This window comes from Geotrypetes seraphini, chromosome 7 (assembly GCF_902459505.1).
Source record: "Geotrypetes seraphini chromosome 7, aGeoSer1.1, whole genome shotgun sequence".
Classification (NCBI taxonomy): domain Eukaryota; kingdom Metazoa; phylum Chordata; class Amphibia; order Gymnophiona; family Dermophiidae; genus Geotrypetes; species Geotrypetes seraphini.
The window spans coordinates 34,069,747-34,088,326 of NC_047090.1; the positions used below are offsets into that span (position 1 = coordinate 34,069,747).

Here is an 18,580-nt window from a genome sequence, read left to right on the forward strand (position 1 = left end):
CGACATGGGGGAAGCCACTGCTTGCCCTGGATTGGTAGCATGGAATGTTGCTACTGTTTGAGGTTCCGGAATCTTTTGTGACTTTTTGGGATTCCAGAATCTTGGTATTCTTTAGGATTCTGAATGGAATGTTGCTACTCTTTGGGGTTCCGGAATCTTTTGTTATTCTTTGGGATTCCAGAATCTTGCTATTCTTTAGGATTCTGAATGGAATGTTGCGACTCTTTGGGGTTCCGGAATCTTCTGTTACTCTTTGGGATTCCAGAATCTTGCTATTCTTTAGGATTCTGAATGGAATGTTGCTACTCTTTGGGGTTCCGGAATCTTCTGTTACTCTTTGGGATTCCAGAATCTTGCTATTCTTTAGGATTCTGAATGGAATGTTGCGACTCTTTGGGGTTCCGGAATCTTCTGTTACTCTTTGGGATTCCAGAATCTTGCTATTCTTTAGGATTCTGAATGGAATGTTGCTACTCTTTGGGGTTCCGGAATCTTCTGTTACTCTTTGGGATTCCAGAATCTTGCTATTCTTTAGGATTCTGAATGGAATGTTGCTACTCCTTGGGTTTTGGCCAGGTACTAGGGACCTAGATTAGCCACCGTGAGAACAGGCTGCTGGGCTTGATGGACCATTGGTCTGACCCAGTAAGGCTATTTTTATGTTCTTATGACTGTAAACCACTTAGTTCTGTTTGTGCCATTTTAGCAGTATAAAAAATGTGTAAAAATAAAAATGAATTGGCAGTTCACCTCACTAGTTCTGTTTCTTAAATGCTACTGCAGCAAACTCCTTCAGGGCATCTGCTCAGAAGGGTGATTAAAACTGTAAGTGTTGCTCTGTTGCAGGTTACTCAATTTATTTATCTATTTATTTATTGGGATTTATTAACCACCTTGATGAAGAAATTCGCCCAAGGCAGTGTTCAGCAGGTATAATTCAACATAAAATAACAATTTTGTTAACAGCATAACAATAGTAGAAAGACCAAATTCAAGTATACGTAGAGCCCAGTGGTGTAGTAAGAGGGGGGCGAGGGGGCAGTCCGCCCCGAGCGCCGGGTTGGTGGGGGCACCGACACCCCAAATCCTCTCTGCCCTACCGCCTCTTCCCATTCCTCCCCTCCACACGCACGCACCCCTTCCCTTCCCCCATACCTCTAATTGAAGTTGTTGTTTGCGGTGGTCAACAACGCGGTCGCAACCCCGTCGGCTCTCCCGCTGATGTCCCTTCTGGGTGCCGCACGTAGGAAGTGACAACAGAGGGAGAGCCAACGGGGTCGCAAGGAGCTGCGAACGACAACTTCAACTTTCATTTACGAACATCAGGTGACCCTAAGAATGCTGTGAGGGACGTGACCACATCATGCCATTTCTGCAACAACTTTACTGACTACCAGTGCAATGCAGGGCTAAATATAAAACTCTGTATATGATCTTTAAGGGCTCTTAAAGGCAGGGTGTCCGGATTTACCCAGACATGTCCTCTTTTTACAGGGGCGTCCGGACGGCCCGGCACTGTGTCCGGGTTTTCAAAACCTTCTTCTGTGGGACCGTGTCGGGAGGGCATCTGTGCGTGCGCGGATGCACCATGGTAATGTCATGCACACACGCGCGTGTGACATCATCACATTGCATTCGCCCATGCACAGATGCCCTCCTGGCCGACAAGAGCAAGGTGAGGGGGCGGGGCTGGGGTGTGATGTGGGTGGAATGGGGCGGGACTGTATGGAATTGGGTGGGCCTGGGGGGCGGGGCTTTGGGACCGAATTTTATTGAACTAAAATCTGGTAACCCTACTTAAAGGAAATGGCCCAGAGTGCTTGAAAAACAGCATTTCCCTCTTCATATCTCCACGTTTGCTAAAGCCTAATGAATATTCCTAACCTCACCCTCTCCAAAAGACATCTTTTGATGTGATATTAGCCAGTGAACCTTCTCCGGAGTAGCCCCCGCACTCTGGAATGCACGCCTGAAAGGCTTCGCTTAGCGCAAGACGATCTCTGCTTCAGGAAGCGGGTGAAAGCTTGTGCTCTTCCCCCAGTCCTTGAATGGAAGAAACAACTAATTTGCCAGGACTAACACCAGCTGTGCATACCGTAGCACAGTGTATCACAAACTGTGTGCTGCGGAACACCAGTGTGTCGCCCGAGATCTCAGGCATGCCGCAAGACGCTGGTGAGAGGCACATCCTATAGACAGTCAGCCGGCGCCTCTCCTCTTCACACGTCTTTCCTTCCAGCACCCCCCACTAGCGACTCAGGGCCCGTCTGCAGGGTCTTTGTGCCTGCGCGGATGCCCGAGCCACGGCCACTACATTTAGTTTGTGAGACGCTGCCATAGCAGGACTTGTTTATCCACTCCTACCGTAGCCGAGAATATATTCAAGCACCTTTCTAACTTCATGTGAAAGTATCTTTAAATCATCCCCATGTATTAACATGTTTATTGCATGTTGTGTTGACATTGTTAATATGCCATATTATGTACTCTTGCCATATACTATGCCATATTATGTACTCTTATTATGAAGTTTTTTAAACGGCTTCAATTATCTATTGTTTATGTTCAACTTATTCTTGCGGGATACCACCTTAGCTGAATTTCTTCAAAAAGGTGATAAATCCTAATAAAGAAATAAATTAACTACCCTGCTACTATCCAGGCAGTTTTGTTTATTAAAATGTAATATACCACCTTTCACATACTAGCAACAAAGTGGATAGTGCTGAGCAGGTCTGTAGCACTCTCTGGGCAGTGCTGCTAACATCCCTTGAGAGCTGTGGCCAACTTCTCTGGCCTGCTTCCTGCGCCGGCCTGGCTCCCCTCTGAAATCACTTCCTGTTTGAGGGGCCAGGAAGTGATGTCAGAGGGAAAGCCCATGCCAGTGCGAGAAGTAGGCTGGAGAAGTTGCCTACACTGGTGAAGATTTAAAGTAGCACGGAGGAAGGGAGGGTGTGAGCATGGCATGGGGGGCAGAGAGACGCTGGCACTACCACTAAGATGATACCTGGGGTGATCTGCCCCCCCATCCCCCCTTACTACGCCACTATGGCTAAGGGAAATATCATTGCGCAGTTATCCAGATATTTTCCTTTGAATATCGATCTATTAATAATCACGCACCTTTCTCTTTAGACTTAAACAAAATTATCTTTTTAATGTAAGCAAATTCAAGAATAGCTAGAGTGGTGAAGCAGAGTGCATGCTTCATTTGGTATAAGCAGCACGAGTAGAAAGCATTTGGGAAGTAAGTAGCTCCTGATGAAGCAGTTGTGAAACAGACACTACATTGAGCATCTGCCTGAGTCACTGTTGAAATTTAAGATATGTTTATATTTATTCTTGCTCTAATGGATTATGAAAGAAGATTATGACTATGTATGAAAAACTAAATAGCAAAGAAAACAATGGACATTTTTTTGAGGAGGTGTTTCTGATTGGTGATGGGGTACTAAAATTCCCATGAAGAGTTTGCATAGATAACCTATGTGAGTACCCACTGAAATCTCTCCCTCCTTGAACTTGAATGTTCATATTAACTTTCATTTTGGATTCTATTGCTGTAGGACTTTAAATATATTGAATTTGAATATTTTTAATGTACCCCATAGATGCCTGTAATCTAAGGACACAGACCCCCGAAGAGATAGAAGAAGAAAAAGCAATAAGGGAAATGTGTTGCAAATCTGGTATGCCACCATTAGCACTCACTGGTCTTCTAATTCTATACACAAACTTTATTATTGGTAATTGTTGCTTTTCTCTTTTGTATGTGTGTGTGTAAATGCTTAGGAGAATATTACAGGACGAGTCTTACGCACGAGGACCACGCGGCCACGAGTAGTGTATCTCCAGCGCTGGAGCATAAACTGCTCAAACCTTTGGAAGCTGGAAGAGATTTACAGGAAGGTTCGTTATGATATGAATAAGGGACCTGATCTATCAAGGGTTAAGTCTAATTTTATATCTATGGGAAGCCCTTGATAAATCAGACCTAATGTGTTTAGTGAGTTACTAATGTACAAATACCATGTTAGTTTTTTAAGTTTTATTTAAAATTTGATTATATCACTTATCAAACTTTCTAAGTGATGTACAAAACGTAAAATGGGTACAGAGATTCAGTGGCGTACCTACCATATGTGACACCTGGGGCCCATCATTTTTTGGCATCCCCCCCATCTGTACGAAAAACATGATTTTTAGTAACAAGCCACACGTCACACATGAGTACCTAGGAAAAGGCAGCATCTTATATATGCAGTGAGCAGTACAACATCAATACCCCCATTGTAAAACTAAACAAGCCAGACTAGTACAGATCAATCCTACACCGTCAATCCTAACAGAAATCCATGTCTTTCGAACACACAGAATACAGAAAATACCTTCGCCTAGTATGGAATATATCATCACAAACTAACCCCTCCCTCTTTTACAAAACTTTAGTGTGGATTTTAGCCATGGTGGTAACAGCTCTGACGCTCATAGAATTCTGAGCATCAGAGCTGCTACCACCACGGCTGGTGCTAAAAAACGCTCCACAGTTTTGTAAAAGGGGAAATAAAATAGAAATACATAGACAAAAGGTTAAATTGAACCAGCAAGAAGCTGGACTCTGCATACAATGCAACACTACAGAAACAGTGACACATGTCTCCTAAAGCAACAAATAAATAGAAAATTTTTGTTCTACTTTGTCTTCTCTGGTTTCTGCTTTCCTCATCTTCTTGTTACTCTCTTCCTTCCATCCACTGTCTGCCATCTCTTTGCCCCTATATGACATCTTCTCTCCTTCTATGCCCCTTCCAGAAACTGTATGCCTCCCCCCTCCATCTCTCCTTTCACCCCCATTGGTCTGGCATCTCTCTCCTCTCCTTCCCTCTCCCACACCTCTCTTCTGCAATCCCTTTCTTTCCTCATTTTCCTTTTCAATTTATTTTCTGCATCTATCTAGATTACGTTCTTACTACCCTCATCTATTTCCTTTTTTACTGTCTACCTACAGCTCGCCACCTCTTTCCCTCACCCCCTCCAGTATTTCCCTAACTCAATCCTTTTTCCCCATCATGTGCCCTCCTTTTATTTATCCCCTCCTTCCATCCTCTGCCTTCTTCTCTCTCTCCCTTCTCTCCACTTCCATCATCTGCCCCTTCTCTCTTTCCCCCACTTCCATCATCTGCCCTCTTCTCTCTCCCCCTTCTCTCCACTTCCATCATCTTCCCCTTCTCTCTCTTTCCCCCCTCCTTCCATCATCTGCCCTCTTCTCTCTCCCCACTTCCATCATCTGCCCCTTCTCTCTCTTTCCCCCCTCCTTCCATCATCTGCCCTCTTCTCTCTCCCCACTTCCATCATCTGCCCCTTCTCTCTCTTTCCCCCACTTCCATCATCTGTCCCCTTCTTTTAATCTCTCCATCCACCACAGGCCCATCTTTCTCCCTCACCTTTCCGATTTTGGCAACAAGATCGGCAAGGCCCCCCCCCCCCCGCGACGGCACTGAGCGGCATCGGCGCCCCCCCCCCTCCACAGATGGCACTCAGTGGCATCGGTGCCCCCCTGCCCCGCGACAGCTCTGAAGTTCGGCCTCCTTCTCCCGGCATCAGCAGAACTTCAGATCAGCAACAGGTGCTCAGTCAAAAGCTTCCTCTGACTGAACTGCCTGGGCGGAAACAGGAATCTGAGTCAGGGGAAGCTTTTAACTGAGCACCTGTTGCCGATCTGAAGTTCTGCTGATGCCGGGAGAAGGAGGCCGAACTTGAGTGCTGTCACGGGGCAGGGGGGGCGCCGATGCTGCTGAGTGCCATCGCAGCCCAGGAATTTTCCGGACCTGTCCGGCTGTGCACCCCCCTTAAGGCTGCACCCGGGGTGGATCGCCCTCACCCACCCCCTCTTGGTACGCCACTGCAGAGATTGGTACTTTCAGATATTTTGATTAATTACAAAATAAAAATACAAACAGACAGACCAAAACAGAGAGGGGAAAAAAAGGGAGAAATACACTGTTAAATGCATGCCTTTTAACTAAACAATGCTAAAGATTTACAAATACTCCAAGGTAATTGCCTAGGTTACTATGTGGAAACTGCAAAGTTTGTGTGTTAACACAGAAGAAAAACATTTAAGGAGGAAGTTACTAAGTTGCTGTAAAATATGGCATTTTCCTGCCTCTTAGCTTGGGTTACCAGATTTCTTCTCCACGAAAAGGGGACACATGGTCCCCATCCTGTTCCACCTCATCCCTGCCCCATTATGCCTCCAGCCCCACCCCAAGTCCTGTCCCGTCATATCCTTTCCCAAGCTCAGGGCCATGTCTGGAGAGCCTCTGAACATGTGCGGATGTGACGCAATAACATCACACGTCATTGCATCACATCCACACATGCTCAGAGGCCCTCCAGATGCGGCCTCGAGCATGGGAAACTGGGACAAACTACCAGTCTTTGAAAATCCATGTGGGGCAGTTTGGAAAGCCCCGATAAGCTCTGGCCGCATCTGAAGGGCATCTGAGCATGTGCAGATGACATCACACACATCCGCGCATGCTCCAGGCCTTCCAGACACGGCCGGAGCTTGTCGGGAAAGATGAGGTTTATGAGGGTGGGTCTGAAAGCCGAACTGGGAGGGGTTGGGGTAGAATGAGGCAGAGCTAAAGGCAGAACTGGGTGGGGCTGAGATGGAAAGGGGCAGGTCTGGAGGTGGAACAGGATGGGGCCATGTGACCGGGTTTTTGCGGCCTGAAAAATGGTAACCCTACCCTGGTTTTAGCTAGAGGAGCACTTTCTTACCATCCACATAATAGGTGGCAGTAAGTTCACATGTGGTAATTTTACAAAATGGTTGCATAATAATGGTAACATTAGTTCATGGATATTAATACAAAACCCCCCAGGAAAAGGCCATTTTTACGACTGTGGTCAAACTGGCCATAGCACATGGGAAAGACCTTGTAAGGATGCGCTAAAGCCACTTTTTTACCTCAGCTTAGTAAAGGGACCCCTCAGTTTTGCTATTTAAGAATTTGTAAAATAAAAAAATAATCACAATATATTGCAAAATAATCACAATACAGTGGTGCCTCACACAACGAACTTAATCCGTTCCAGGAGCAAGTTTGTTATGTGAAACGTTCGTTGTGTGAAACGCGTTTTCCCATAAGAATACATGTAAAACAAAATAATTCGTTCTGCAGCATAAAATATGCTAAGATGACATAAAAAAAGATAAATTTTTGGTTATTATTTTTATTTAGATACATCTAAAAACATAATTGTTTTTTAAAACAACACACATTTTTTAAATTTAAAGACAGACTAAGTAGAGTCTAATTTTACAGTGAGAGGGCAGAGTCTCAGCGGCAAAAACTGGGACTTAACTGTTCATTTTTTTTTTTTTTCTACCGTGTTTCCCCGATGATAAGGCAGGGCCATCAAATAAGACAGCCCCCCCTTTTTAGAAAAAAATGTAAAATAAGGCACCCCCCCCCGCAAATAAGCCACCCACCGATACCTGCGCTTACCCGAATCGGGTGGTACGGTGGGTGACTCCGTGTGGTCCCTGGCACCCCCGACACGATCGGGGCAAGAGGGAGCTCAAGCCCTCTGGCCCCCCCGACTCCCCGACACGATCGGGGCAAGAGGGAGCTCAAGCCCTCTTGCCCCCCCCGACTCCCCGACACGATCGGGGCAAGAGGGAGCTCAAGCCCTCTTGCCCCCCCCGACTCCCCGACACGATCGGGGCAAGAGGGAGCTCAAGCCCTCTTGCCCCCCCGACTCCCCGACCCGATCGGGGCAAGAGGGAGCTCAAGCCCTCTTGCCCCCCCGACTCCCCGACACGATCGGGGCAAAAGGGAGCTCAAGCCCTCTTGCCCCCCCGACTCCCCGACACGATCGGGGCAAAAGGGAGCCCAAGCCCTCTTGCCCCGCCGATTCCCCAACTCCCCGACAATATCGGGCCAGGAGGGAGCCCAAGTCCTCCTGGCCACGGCGACCCCCTAACCCCACCCTGCACTACATTACGGGCAGGAGGGATCCCAGGCCCTCCGGCCCTCGACGCAAACCCCCCCTCCCCCCCACGACCGCCCCCCCAGAACCTCCGACCGCCCCCCCAGCCGACCCGCGACCCCCCTGGCCGACCCCCACGACACCCCCAACCCCCTTCCCCGTACCTTTCTGTAGTTGGCCGGACAGACGGGAGCCAAACCCGCCTGTCCGGCAGGCAGCCATCGACGGAATGAGGCCGGATTGGCCCATCCGTCCCAAAGCTCCGCCTACTGGTGGGGCCTAAGGCGCCTGGGCCAATCAGAATAGGCCCGGGAGCCTTAGGTCCCTCCTGGGGGCAGGGCCTGAGGCACATGGTCGGGTTGGGCCCATGTGCCTCAGGCCCCGCCCCCAGGAGGGACCTAAGGCTCCCGGGCCTATTCTGATTGGCCCAGGCGCCTTAGGCCCCACCAGTAGGCGGAGCTATGGGACGGATGGGCCAATCCGGCCTCATTCCGTCGATGGCTGCCTGCCGGACAGGCGGGTTTGGCTCCCGTCTGTCCGGCCAACTACAGAAAGGTACGGGGAAGGGGGTTGGGGGTGTCGTGGGGGTCGGCCAGGGGGGTCGCGGGTCGGCTGGGGGGGCGGTCGGAGGTTCTTGGGGGGGGGGGCGGTCGTTGGGGGGAGGGGGGGTTTGCGTCGAGGGCAGGAGGGCCTGGGATCCCTCCTGCCCGTAATGTAGTGCAGGGTGGGGTTAGGGGGTCGCCGTGGCCAGGAGGACTTGGGCTCCCTCCTGGCCCGATATTGTCGGGGAGTTGGGGAATCGGCGGGGCAAGAGGGCTTGGGCTCCCTTTTGCCCCGATCGTGTCGGGGAGTCGGGGGGGCAAGAGGGCTTGAGCTCCCTTTTGCCCCGATCGTGTCGGGGAGTCGGGGGGGCAAGAGGGCTTGAGCTCCCTCTTGCCCCGATCGTGTCGGGGAGTCGGGGGGGCAAGAGGGCTTGAGCTCCCTCTTGCCCCGATCGTGTCGGGGAGTCGGGGGGGCAAGAGGGAACCAGGCGGAGAGAGGGCAGTTAAGCGCAGTGCCTGCGCGGAAGGATGCAGCTCGGGCGACTTCGTTGTGTGAAACGAAGTTCGTTGTACGGATCAAGACATAAAGTTCGTTGTGCGCAGCGTTCGCTGTGCGAGGCGTCCGTTATGCGAGGCACCACTGTATATGGCAAAATTCTGCAACTTGATTTGCTGTAACACATTGATTGCTGTATTGTTTTGTTCAGCATTGTCAGACATTTCCAGCAGGTGGCAGTGATTGTGCAGCTGATAGCACAGTATTTCCACCTGTACAATAAAGTTTAATAAAACAATGCTTATTTATGTCATGATGGCATAATTCATTCTTTGATTGTTTAAATCTGTCACAGATGATCTAGATATTCAATATTTGTTTTCCTAGGTGATGGACTTGCAGTTCCATCAAAGTTAAGAGTCTTTGAAGGACGGGAAGCAGTGGCAGCATTTGAAGGAAACACCAAAACTGACCTTGGTGCTGTTGAAAAAGGAGGCAAGTTTTTTAAAAAAATATGATAAGAACCTCAAATGTATTAATTTTTGCATTAGAGCAAATATAAACTCGGACTATCACATTGTTTTAAGTGGAGAAAGCAAGCAGAGCATGGCTTCTGGAGTTCTGTCCAATCCTCCTGCATATAAATGCATGTCTGGGGGAGAGGAGGAGGGGTATGGGGTGCATATGTTTGTGTATAAGCAAAAGCCAAGAAGACTGTAGAGACGGATGTTGCTGATTGAGACTTTTATTAAAAATAAAAAGGTCAATCAATTTAATCCACAACCTGGAAACAGGGGATCCAACACGGTCCGTGTTTTGACCTTATGTCTTCTACAGGGATCCAAGTGTGGTTTCGACAATATTAAACTAAGTAAAATCCAAAGCGTTGGAGAAAATATCCTCTGGCGTAACCGGATTTTAATTAGTCTAATATCGTTGAAACCACACTTGGAACCTAGAGGAAGATATACAGGTCGAAACATGGACAGCGTTGGGCCACCTGTTTCCACCAAGACATAAAATCAATGGAAGCCAGATACCAAGGAAGGTGGGATACACATGTGAGGGCAGACTGTTGTTGGAATCTTATGGGATTGTCCTGGCAGATCCCACTCTCGGAAGTCTTACAAAAGGAGCTTCTTGTGTGTCGATTGACTGGAAAGTTTTGTATCATAAACTTGTGCTTTTGGTATGAAATAAATAGATTTTCATGTTGTACGCTTTTCTTTTCATTTTTAATATGATTCTTTCATGCTTAAAAGATATTAATTTAAACACTACATTAAAATATATGGTGGTATATGGCACATGTTTTCTGTATTAAAGAATGACACGGGGACAGATTTGTCTCTGTCCTGTCCCTGTGAGTTTTGTTCATGTTTTACATGGTCTAAGTCATAACGTCCAAGTTCCGTCGATTGTGGGCTGTATAACTTTCAGTTATACATGCTGTACGACTAAGTCTAATGTCCTGCCCAACTCCCGCCTTCGACACTCCTCCTGAAACGCCCCGTTTAGCTTTGGTCGTTCAGCAGCACTATGAAGGCCTAGGTCATTTAGAAATATATCCAAAACCCGTTTTTATTATCGGCACTTGGACGTATTTGGGAAATGTTCGTCCAAGTGCCGACTTAGGCCGGTTTTTGGATGTTTTTCTCTTTCGATTATGAGCCCCATAGTGATTATTTGGAGGTGATTATTTGTATCATTCAAAAATACATATAACTTAGCTTTTGGGGTATGGAACGGGTCCTGACGTGGGCCACGTTTCGGCCTTCTGTTTCAAGGAACCCAAAAGTAAAGGCAAGTTGGTTATTAAGTTGCCAGATAAGTAATCAGGAGGTGCACTTGCATGCGCAAACTTCTCTTGTTAAAAACCTCTGTGCTGGTTCTGCTCTTTACTGATTCTGGAGAAATGAGCTCGTAAGATGTGCAGGCGAGTTTGGCACAAATGCAAATGAAGCTAAAATCTGACCCTTAGTTAACAATGTCTTCTCTTTTGCTTTTATATCTTCTTGCAGGAGGTGACTGCTACATGCCACAGAATAACCGATATTCTAAACCGCAGAAAAGTGACTCCTCAACCGAGAAATACAAACTAAGAGGCTCGAAGTATCCATTTGCTAGAGGTAATTATTTTTAAAGTTTCAAACCATTTTAATCCCGATTTTTCTGCAGGGTTTACACTGAAGGCGAGCACTTCAGATCACACCTAAAGGGTTCTTCTATTAACCTCTGGTAAGCACTAAGGCATACTTACCCAGTGGTGTAATAAGGGGGGGGGGGGGGGTCCGCCCCGGGCATAGTCTTGCTGAGGGCGCGGAACCCCTCCTCTCCTTGCCGTGTGCGCACACCCCTTGCCTTGCCCCGTACCTTTTTTACTTTCCTGGCCCGCGTCGGCATCAGCGCTCTCCCCGATGTCGCTTCTGGGACCCGTGCCTAGGAAGTGACGGCAGAGATCAAGCTGACACCAACGTGGGCATGCCGCTCATGCCGGTTAAAAAGGTACAGGGAACGGAACTGGATGGGCGTGTTTGAGAGTAAGCGAGGCTATGCTAATCGGTTCGTGCATGGCGATTGCCGAGCGCTAACTGATTAATTTAGGATTAGCACATGAGCCCTTATGGCCCGATTCTATAAACAGCACTGTGAAAGAGAGCTATGAAACCCTGCCCCTTCCTCGGGTTAGTTCAGCTCCTCAGACAGGTGGTTTCCTGGAGGAACTTCCAGCACTCCCCCTTCTGGCCAACTGTAAGAAAGGCAAGGACAGCTCAGAAAGGGAAACAGCTTCAGGAGAGGGGGAGGGGAAGAAAGTGCCAAACCAGGAAGTAGAGGAGGAGAGTTTAAAAGGAAGAGCCAGGACCAGAGCCAGCTTATTCCCAATTGAGGTAGGAACCCGCTGAACTGAAGTTTGTTGTTGTTTTTTTTTTTTTTTCTTTTTTTTTTTTTTGGGGGGGGCAGGAATAAGTAAAAAGGCTGCATTTTAAAACTCTCTATCAGAGGTGGGATTGCATGAGCTGTGTTCCTGGCTGGACGCGAAGGACTGTCTTCCAGAACTCTGGACTGACTAAACTAAAAGGAGAGGGGCAGTGTATTTTAGGAAAGCAGCGGGTTTCTGTGAGGGGAGATCTGTGAGGAAAACAGACCCTTAATTCTGTGTAAATAAAAGCTTATTCTCCTACCTCCCCAGACTGCTTGTTAGCGTTTGTGTGACTCTTGTTTGGGTAACTGGGCTATGGCTGTTACCAGCACCTAGGGGCGCCTATCTCTTAGGTGCTGTTTGGCGCAGTTGGCAATCAACTGCAAGGTGCTGTTTACAAAATCACATCTAGCAACGCCTAATTCAACTTAGATGTCGCTGTGTGTCCTAATGTTAGGCGCTGGTACATTAGGCCAGGATTTTAGGCGAAGCCTAAGTCATACCATGCCTAGTCTCTGGTTTAACTAACATGACCATTTATTTTTTTCATCAAAACGGGACATCTATTAATATTCAGCCCCCCCCCCAATCCCGCCCTAGCTCCACCCCAAATCCCACCCTAGCCCCGAACTAGGCCCACCCTCAATTTCTTCCATTCATTTTTCATGTACACACAATATCTTATTATTTCATAATGGTAACCATAAAATAAAATAAACACAAAGCACCCTATACGTAGAGAAAATGTTAATTATCATTTATATTTGGGGGGGTTTCAGAGATGTCACCTCAGTAACTATAGAAACATAGACAAATATAGTGCAAAATATAGACAGCAGATATAAATTCTCAAAACTGACAAATTGAAAATAAAATCATTTTTCCTATCTTTGCTGTCTGGTATGAGTAAGGTGACCATATATCCCGTTTTGAACAGGACGGTCCCGTTTTTAGACCTCCTGTCCCATTGTCCCCACAGACAGCTTCGGGACGCCAAAATGTCCCGTTTTCCAGGACAGCGTCCCAAAGCTGTGCTCAGGGACAATGAGACAGGCAATCACTCCCTGTCCCTCCCTGCCGCAAAAAAAAAAAAAAAAAAACAAACCTCCCCATCTTTCCCCCTGTCTGCTGCTCTTACTGCACTGCCGCTACAGCTGCTAAACCTGACAGGAAGTCTTCTTTCCGACTTCAATTCTGATGTCAGAATTGACGTCGGAAAGAAGACTTCCTGTCAGGTTTAGCAGCTGTAGCGGCAGTGCAGTAAGAGCAGCAGACAGGGGGAAAGATGGGGAGGTTTTTTTTTTTTTTTTGCGGCAGGGAGGGAAGGAAATAGGTAGGCAGGCAAGCAGGCTGGCTTGGGGAGAGAGGGCAGAGAGGGAGAGAGGTAGACAGGCAGGCAGGCTGGCTTGGGGGGTGGGGGTGGGACAAAGTGTGGAAGGCAGTGAGAAGGACATAGGAAGGAGGCACTGGGGGCACTATAGACATGGGAAGGAGGCACTGGGGGAACTAAAGACATGGGAAGGGGCACTAAGGACTTGGGAAGGAGGCACTGAGGGCACTAAAGACATGGGAAGGAAGTACTGGGGGCACTAAGGACAGGAAGGGGCACTAAGGACATGGGAAGGAGGCACTGGGGGCACTAAAGACATAGGAAGGGGCACTAAGGACACAGGACAGAGGCACTGGGGGTACTAATGACACAGGATGGAGGCATTGGGGGCACTAAGGACACAGGATGGAGGCACTGGGGGCACTAAGGACATGGGAAGGAGGCTCTGGGGGCACTAAGGACATGGGAAGGAAGGAGGGAGGGAATAGACAGGGACAATTGTTGGGCCTGAGTGCAGAAAGAAAGAAACAAAAGAAAGATACACAGACAGAAGGAAACGCAACCAGAGACTCATGAAATCACAAGACAACAAAGATAGGAAAAATGATTTTATTTTTAATTTAGTGATCAAAATGTGTCAATTTTGAGAATTTATATCTGCTGTCTATATTTTGCATTATATTTGTCTATTTTTCTTTAGTTATTGAGGTGACATTGCATATTTGAAAGTCATTTGCCTTGACATCTTTGAAAACCCCCCCAAATATAAATGATAATTAACATTTTCTCTGTGTATAGTGTGCTTTGTAGTTTTTTAAAATTTTATGGTTACCATTATGAATTAATAAGATATGTGTACATGAAAAATGAATGGAAGAAATTGGGGGCGGGATTGGGGGTGGGGCTAGTTGCAGGGTTGGGATGGGGCTAGGGTGGGATTGGGGGCGGGACTGACAATTAATAGATGTCCCCTTTTGATGAAAAAAATAAATGGTCACGTTAGGTATGAGTCTCTGGTTGCGTTTTCTTCTGATTGTGCATCCTTTCTTTCTGCACTCGGGCCCAACAATTGTCCCTTTCTATTCCCTCCCTCCTTCCTTCCTATGTCCTTAGTGTCTCCAGAATCTCCTTCCTATGTCCTTAGTGCCCTCAGATCCAGTGTCAGTTGTCCTTTATACCTCTGTTCCAGGTCTCCCTCTCTTTCCCTCCTCTGTTATGATCTTGCCTCTCTCTGCTCTTCCTCAGTGTCTCTCCCCCTCTGCCTGCACCTCCCATAGTCCTGCTTCTGCCTCCTGTCTTTCCCCTTTGGCCCAGACCTTTATCTCTCTAGTCTTTCTTCTACTTACAAACCCCCCCTTCTCTGCCTATTTCTCTTCCTTACTCCCTCCTTCCTATGTCCCCCTCACTGTCTTCCAGCCTTTGTCCCACCCCCCTCCCAAAAAGCCTGCCTACCTGCCTAACTCCCCCAAAGCCAGCCTGCCTGCATCCTCCAAAGCCAGCCTGCTTACTTCCCCCAAAGCCAGCCTGCCTACCTCTCCCAAAGCCAGCCGTCTACCTTCCCCAAAGCCAGCCTGCTTGCCTCCCCCAAAGCCAGCCTGCCTGCCTACCTACCTACCTACCTTTCTCTCTGCCGCGCCAAAGCCAGCCAGCTTGCCAGCCTACCTCCTTCTCTCCCTGCCATGGAAAAAAAAAAAGCCTCCCTCCAGGCCTGATTTAAACCTCTGCCCCCCCCCCCCCAAATCCGTCGCTGCTGCTCTGCTTACCTCTCTGCTACTAATTGCGCCCAGAAGCCTTCTTCCTGACGTCAATTCTGACATCGGAGAGGACATTCCGGGCCAGCCAATCACTGCCTGGCTGGCCCGAAATGTCCTCTCCGATGTCAGAATTGATGTCGGGAAGAAGGCTTCTGGGCGCGATTAGCAGCAGGAAAGCAAGCAGAGCAGCGGTGGCGGACCGAGGGGGGGGGGAAGAGGTTTAAATCGGGCATGTAGAGAGGCTTTTTTTTTTTTTTGTATGGCAGGGAGGGACAGGAAGCGATCGCCTGTCCCGTTGTTCCCGCGCACAGCTTTGGAACACTGTCCCTGAAAACGGGACATTTTGGCGTCCCAAAGCTGTGTGTGGGGACAACGAGACAGGGGATCTAAAAATGGGACTGTCCCGTTCAAAATGGAACGTAGGGTCACCTTAGGTTTAACCATGCCTACTTTGCAGGTAGGCATAATTAGGCAGCTTAGACTTCCATTAATATTAAATTAATTGTGTTTAAAAATTGACTTTTTAATGTATTTTCAATTAAAATGCCAGTTAAAGTCAATTAAACAATCTGGAGTTATGTGTGGAATTCATTTAGGCACCTAGCAATGCCTATCCTGGGCCCCATTTATAGAATCAGACCCTTAGGACCTGATTCTCAAAAGAGCATCCCGATTGTAGGCGGCAGTAGGCGTCCTACCGCCGTCTAACGGACTAATCAGGATGCATTTTATTTTAAATCAAGGCGGCGAACAACGTCTACAAGTAGGCATCTGACTCGTGCCAATGGAAGTGCCTTTGCATGCCTATGGACACCTAGGGCCAGTGTAGGTGTGGCTTATGCTAGAAGTGGCCTTAGATGTCTGTAGCTTCCGTAGGCATGAGTCAGATGCCTTAAATGTGGGTCTGTAAAATGCTCACCTACATTTAAGGTGTCTGTACAAAAAATAGACGCGATTCTGGATGCAGTGCTTACCGGTGATTGACATGCAGTAGGCGCCCATTTTGCAGGCGCTTACCATGGCAGGAGCCATTTCCAGAATTAGGCCCTCAGTGCCTACTATAATACGAGTAGGTGGCAGAAAGGGCTCATGCGCTAACAAAGAAATTAGCATGTGACCATATTGGAAAAATGGAAAAAAAATGTGACTTTTACTGGCAGCGCTGAAAATTGGCATCAGTGCGCAGGAAAGGCCTGCGTTGGGGTTACCACAGGCCACTTTTATTGTCGCTTGGTAAAAGGAACCCCAAAATGTTACTCTTAAATTCCCACGAAAAGTGTGGGATCCCCTCCTCTTATTATGCTATATCCAAAGTTATGTTCTCTGATTAGTAGCGTAGCGAGGGTGAGAGTGCCCGGGGCTGTGGTGCCTCTCCCCCGCCCTCTTCTTTGCCTCCTCCACCTCCACACATTCCTTCTCCGCCCCCTTCTGGCGCTTCTCTTCCCCCGTACCTCTGTAACGTTCTTGGCGCAAGCAGAAACCCCCAACCTGCTGTCGCGCCAGCGTCGATTCTTCCTATGACATCACTTCCTAGGCGCAGGTCCAGAAAGTGACATCAGAGGAAGAACCAATGCTGGCGTGACAGCAGGTTGGGGGTTACTGATCGCACCAGGAACGTTACAGGGTTACAGGGGAAGGGATGCGGCGTGTATACCCGGCAGGAGGGGAGGAGCGGGGAGGGGGCGGAGAGGAGGGCGGGTGCCTGCACCTTCACTAAGATGGCGCCCAAGGTGGACTGCCACCCCTCCCCCCTTACTACGTGACTGTCTCTGCTTTTATTTTGGCTTTCAATTGCATAAAACTTGACAAAGCGACATATTTCTGAGCAGGAAACTGAAATTCTTCTGAAGAATATGTCACATGCACTGAGCTATACAAGCATCTATCTGCTAGTCGCACTTCCTCTTTGATAATTGTTACAAAATTCTGTCAGAGCTGTGCTTTTTTATTTTTTTAAATCACATTAGCATATTGATTCAGATAACCTTAAGGCGTGAGGAAAGCTATTAATATTTCTTAAATATTATGCATGTATTTTAGCAAAGGATGCCAATAAACTTCTAAAGAAAATATTTTATGAAGGTCTTGATAACAAAGAGCAGATTGACAAGGAGTCACAAAGGCCTTCCAGCGTTTATAATAAAAGAGAAGGCACAGCAGTGCAAATAAACTCTCCAGTGCCAGGAGGCCAGAATATAAATTGTTTTTTCTCCTTTTTTTTTGTCAACTTGTTTTCTGTTTCCATGATATTAGTTCAGTTTGAAAGTGATAGACTGTTACAGCAATGTCACCTCAAATTTTCCTGCATGACCTGCCTTGTTGAAAGAAAATTATTATTTTTTCTATATATACTTGCTAATATTTCATATGAACCTACTCATTAGAACATTTGTGTTATTTTACTTAAGATGTTTTAGGTGCATCTGTTAGTTTTTTGGGCTAAGTATGAAATTCTCATGCTTTGTTTTGTCCTCACATTTTGGACATTAGGGTGGTTATTTTAGAAGATCTGTTCATGATTTGGAGGTACAAATGCCATACTTGCATACATGTAGAAAACTGTTTTTGAAAGCTGGTATTTATATGTGAACATCTCAAATGTGTGCATCTCACAAAGGGATCATGTTTTAGAAGATAACCTCTAGTGGTAGTACCATGAGACTACCACCAGGGGTCAACAGCACTATTTTGGATTCCGGAGGCAGCAAAAGTGGAAACCAACCACTTGGGGACCACTGGACACCACTGTGGATCCCCAGGATGAATCCCAGGAGTGGTGGATGGGGACTGGGGGGATAGTCGATTAGGTTTTTAATGACAGTGGGCAGTCATTATTATCTACACCAGGGATTGGCAACTCTGGTCCTCGAGAGCCGGAATCCAGTCGGGTTTTCAAGATTTCCCCAATGAATATACACTGAAAGCAGTGCATGCAAATAGATCTCATGCCTATTCATTGGGGAAATCCTGAAAAACTGACTGGATTCCAGCCCTCGAGGACTGGAGTTGCCCACCCCTAATCTACACAATGGATGTGTTGGATGCTTGGTGAAAAAGAGAAAGTAAATTTTTTTTTTTTTTTTAGAAAGTAGAATCTAAACCAGTGTCTCTCAAGTTTTCTCAAGCCGGGGCACACTAAAGATAGTGGCCACGGCTTGAGGCACCCAGAAGTGCGTGGACGTCACCGTGATGACATCATGCATATGCGTAACATCATCACTTTGACATCCACGCATGTGCAGAAGCCCTCCAGTTGGGCCCTGAGATGCCAGTAAGGAGTGCCAGCAGGGAAGAAGGCCGGAGAGAAGGAGAGGCACTGGCGCCAGCTGATTGCCTACAACAGTGTTTCTCAACTACTTCAAGATAAGTACCGCCTAAGTCTAACAAATATCAACTGAGTACCCCAACCATAGACTTCCCTAGACTCACCCAAGCTCTGCCCCAGATCCCATTCCCTTAATAATTGTAATGCAATTTTTTTCATTCATTTTTCATATACACACAATATACACAGCAGATATAAAACCGCTTTGTTAT

General features: G+C 47.4%; 1 protein-coding gene across 1 annotated transcript in view; it reads left to right on the forward strand.

Annotated features, from left to right (window-relative positions):
* The window catches only part of C7H12orf50 (chromosome 7 C12orf50 homolog), a 73,985-nt gene that overhangs the window by 13,258 nt on the left and 42,147 nt on the right, over positions 1-18,580 (forward strand). Inside the window, exons 4-7 of the mRNA XM_033951819.1 lie at positions 3,610-3,689; positions 3,793-3,909; positions 9,427-9,534; positions 11,061-11,168. Of these exons, the coding sequence (XP_033807710.1) occupies positions 3,610-3,689; positions 3,793-3,909; positions 9,427-9,534; positions 11,061-11,168 (413 nt within the window). The remainder of the gene's footprint in view (positions 1-3,609; positions 3,690-3,792; positions 3,910-9,426; positions 9,535-11,060; positions 11,169-18,580) is intronic.